Source organism: Helobdella robusta, assembly GCF_000326865.2.
Source record: "Helobdella robusta unplaced genomic scaffold HELROscaffold_84, whole genome shotgun sequence".
In the NCBI taxonomy this organism is placed as follows: domain Eukaryota; kingdom Metazoa; phylum Annelida; class Clitellata; order Rhynchobdellida; family Glossiphoniidae; genus Helobdella; species Helobdella robusta.
Genome location: NW_008705486.1, coordinates 7,415 through 10,778, shown reverse-complemented (window position 1 = coordinate 10,778; position 3,364 = coordinate 7,415). Strand labels below are relative to the sequence as shown.

Sequence of the window (3,364 nt, the reverse complement as noted above, 5' to 3'; positions counted from 1 at the left end):
TACTTATCGATTTGTACTTTATTGACCTTCACTGATTTCATTTATAATAGATAGCGCTTTCGAGAAATCGGTTCTTCCACCAGAAGTGCATCAAAGTGCACCCTAATTGGGTTTGTTTCATTCAATAACTGATCGAAGTAATCCTTCCAGTAATCCTTCACCCCATTCTGCAAGGTTATTATGGTGCCTTTATTATTCTTTATGCCTGTGGCACCAACTATATCCTTTTTCAATCTTTTGGCCTGATTTGCTATTCGGTAGAGTGACCGAATTTGTTCGCCTTTACTTCCAGTCAGCCATACCTTGCATTGATTTGCACGAGCTATCGCAACCTGACATTTCACTTCTGTGTTCTTTGATCGGTATGTCTTTAAATCTTCATCAGTCTTCGTTTTCTGCAATTGTTTGAAAACTGCTTTCTTACTGGCAATAGCATTTTGCACCGTCTCGTTCCACCACCAAGTTTCGCAGTTGTGCTGGCGTTTTCGTCCAGATTTCCCACATACAGCTGTTGCAGCGTTCACTAGGGTGTCCTGAAAAGATTTCCAGGTTATGTCTATCTTCTCCAGACGATACAGCTGTGCCGATACCAATTCCTCAAATTTCTCCCTGAACATGGGGTTTTTCAGTTTCTATGTTTTTATTCTAGTAGGCATTCGATCGGTCACAGAGTGTGATCGTTCCATGATCATATCGGCCACCAGCAATCGATGCTGAGGGATGCATGCTTCGCCTGGAATAACTTTGGTATTCCTGAATAGTCGTCTGTGTTGTCTGACGACAATAAAGTCAATTTGTGTGCATGACATCCCGTTTTTATATGTGATCAAATGTTCTCCCCTCTTCTTGAAGTAAAAGTTCAACAGGGAGAGTTCATGGTTTTCAGCAAATTCCAGAATTCGTACACTGTCTTCGTTTTGACACCCGTAGCCAAAGCCTCCATGGACACCGTGGAACATATTTGCTTTATCTCCAATATGGCCGTTGATGTCGCCACATATCAATGGTATCTCTAATGATGGTGTTTTCCTGGCGGCATCTGAGAGTGTGTTCCAGAAGCGTCTTCAGTCAGAACATGTTTTCCCATTCTGAGTTTAATCAGCATTAGGCGTGAGCTGATTCGAGTCACCTCCAGTACATTTTGTGCCAGTGATTCCCGTATAAAGATTCCCACTCCATTTTGGACTCTCTTTTGGTCATTCCAGAACAACTTGTAATTCCCAATGAGAGAGGCACCATTTGATTTCCATCTTGTTTCCTGCAGAGAACACGTCTCATAGCTAGTGCCACCCAGCATAAGATAAATACATGAGTCAAACAAATAAATAAAATTGGATAAATCAATATATGGTATTTTAGTATATAAAGTATTAAAGTAAGTTAATGTATAATAATTAAAAATATTCGGAAAATAATAATGCATGAAATTCAAAAATAAAAATTATCTGAGAAAATTAAGCCAATATAATAAAATTATAAAATGAACAGGATTGAACTACATGAATAATAATATTGAAAAATTAAAAAATAAATAATTAAACTCTAATGCAATATTCATACAATTTAAAATATGAAAATAAAAATACGTAAAATAATATTAATAATAATGTTTTTTTAATGACTTAAGAAAAATAAATTTTTTTTTAGTATTTATTATTGCAGCTCTGACATACGCAGAACCATTTAAATATTACAAATATATTATCTGTATATCTTTTATTTATGTTCGTCATATCTTCAACCATTGATTTGAAGCAGCCATCTTTGCCAAAAATCTTTTTCACACGACGTACACATGTATTTATGTGCACGCGCAAGCACTGCATCATATACGCTGAGTATATGATAGCCATTGAGATGTTTGACTCAGTGAGTATTTGAACCACTGAGCCATCTCGTCGACCAACATGCGACAACTTACGTCGTCTACCCATTTACCAGCCTCGAAAGGATGGACGGCTGGGTTGGCTGGAGATCGGCAACCCGGATGAACTTGTAGAAACTGCAGGTTTTGAACCCGGGTCGTGGGAGTGGTAGACGGACACGCTAACCATTCGGCCACGAGAGTCCAAGTTAAGATATTAGATATTAAGAAGTTATTATATATAAATGATATATATATTTATATTTTGGGTTTAAACTATCAAATACAATTACTTATAAAGATCACTGCGTTTTCTGCATTATTCAACTTGTAGTTGAATGATGCTGAAAACGCAGTGATCTTTATAAATAGTTGTGTGTGTGTATATATATATATATATATATATATATATATATATTATGTTTTTTATTTTTTATTAATGAAACATTTATAAGCGCTAATTAAAATCAAAAAGTTCTCAAAAGCGCTATTTATAATCAAACAAAGTCAAAAAAGAAAAAAGTACAGTCAATGGCGGTAGTAACAAACAAATAATTATTCACTTAACAACAAAATCAAAGCGAAAATAAGTAAGTTTTAAGTTTTTTTTTAAATCATCAAGTTTCATATCTTTAGTTCTAAAAGATCTCGATAAGCTGTTCCAAACCATTGGTCCAGATACTGCAAAATCTTTTGATGCTATCTGCAGATTGACATCAGGTACAACCAGCAAAATGCCATCATCTGATCTAAGGTTCATACCACTCATCATTATAGACTTTTCTTTTATTTTATCTATCAAATAATTTGGTAACAAGCCATGCACAGTTTTATACATTAAAATACATATTTTATATTTAATTCTTTTCTTTATAGTAAGCCAATGAAGGCTCTTAAGAATTGGAGTAACATGGTTAAATTTGAGACCTCCGACAATCAATTTGGCTGCTCTATTCTGAATAGATTGAATTGCAGAAATAGACCTATCTGGCAAACCGTAAAACAGACCATTGCAATAGTCCAATTGTGAATGAACCAATGCATGCACCAAGGTATGAATAGCAGATTTATCTAATGACTTACGGAGTTTATAGAGTTCTCGAATCTATCCGGAGCAAGAATTTGTTATCATCTTTATATGATCATGCATCGATAATCTAGAATCAAGAATGAAACCCAGATTAGTTGCTTTGTCACTAAATTCTATTTTAACATCTATTTTCACTGAATCGATATTAAGTTTCATCAGCTGCTGCCACGTACCTATTGGAACAAATTTTGACTTCTGCTGATTTAATCTAAGACCATTGTTTGACATCCAATTATCTAATGTTATTTAGGCAGGTTACAAGTTTGTTGATTTCAGATTGCAGTAATTCTGACTTATTACTAACTATAATCTGAATATCATCAGCATAGGCATGATATTTAAAACCGAAATTACCAATTACTTTAAAAACTTCAGCGGTATACATGATAAAAAGAATAGGCCCAAGCACT

At 34.6% G+C, this 3,364-nt stretch overlaps 1 protein-coding gene across 1 annotated transcript in view; it reads right to left on the bottom strand.

Annotated features, from left to right (window-relative positions):
- HELRODRAFT_182276 (hypothetical protein) overlaps positions 1 to 1,278 on the bottom strand; it is a gene marked incomplete at both ends in the record, with an annotated part of 2,220 nt that extends 942 nt beyond the window's left edge. The window contains 2 exons of the mRNA XM_009032579.1: positions 744 to 1,062; positions 1,130 to 1,278. Of these exons, the coding sequence (XP_009030827.1) occupies positions 744 to 1,062; positions 1,130 to 1,278 (468 nt within the window). The remainder of the gene's footprint in view (positions 1 to 743; positions 1,063 to 1,129) is intronic.
- Positions 1,279 to 3,364: the final 2,086 nt, after the last annotated feature.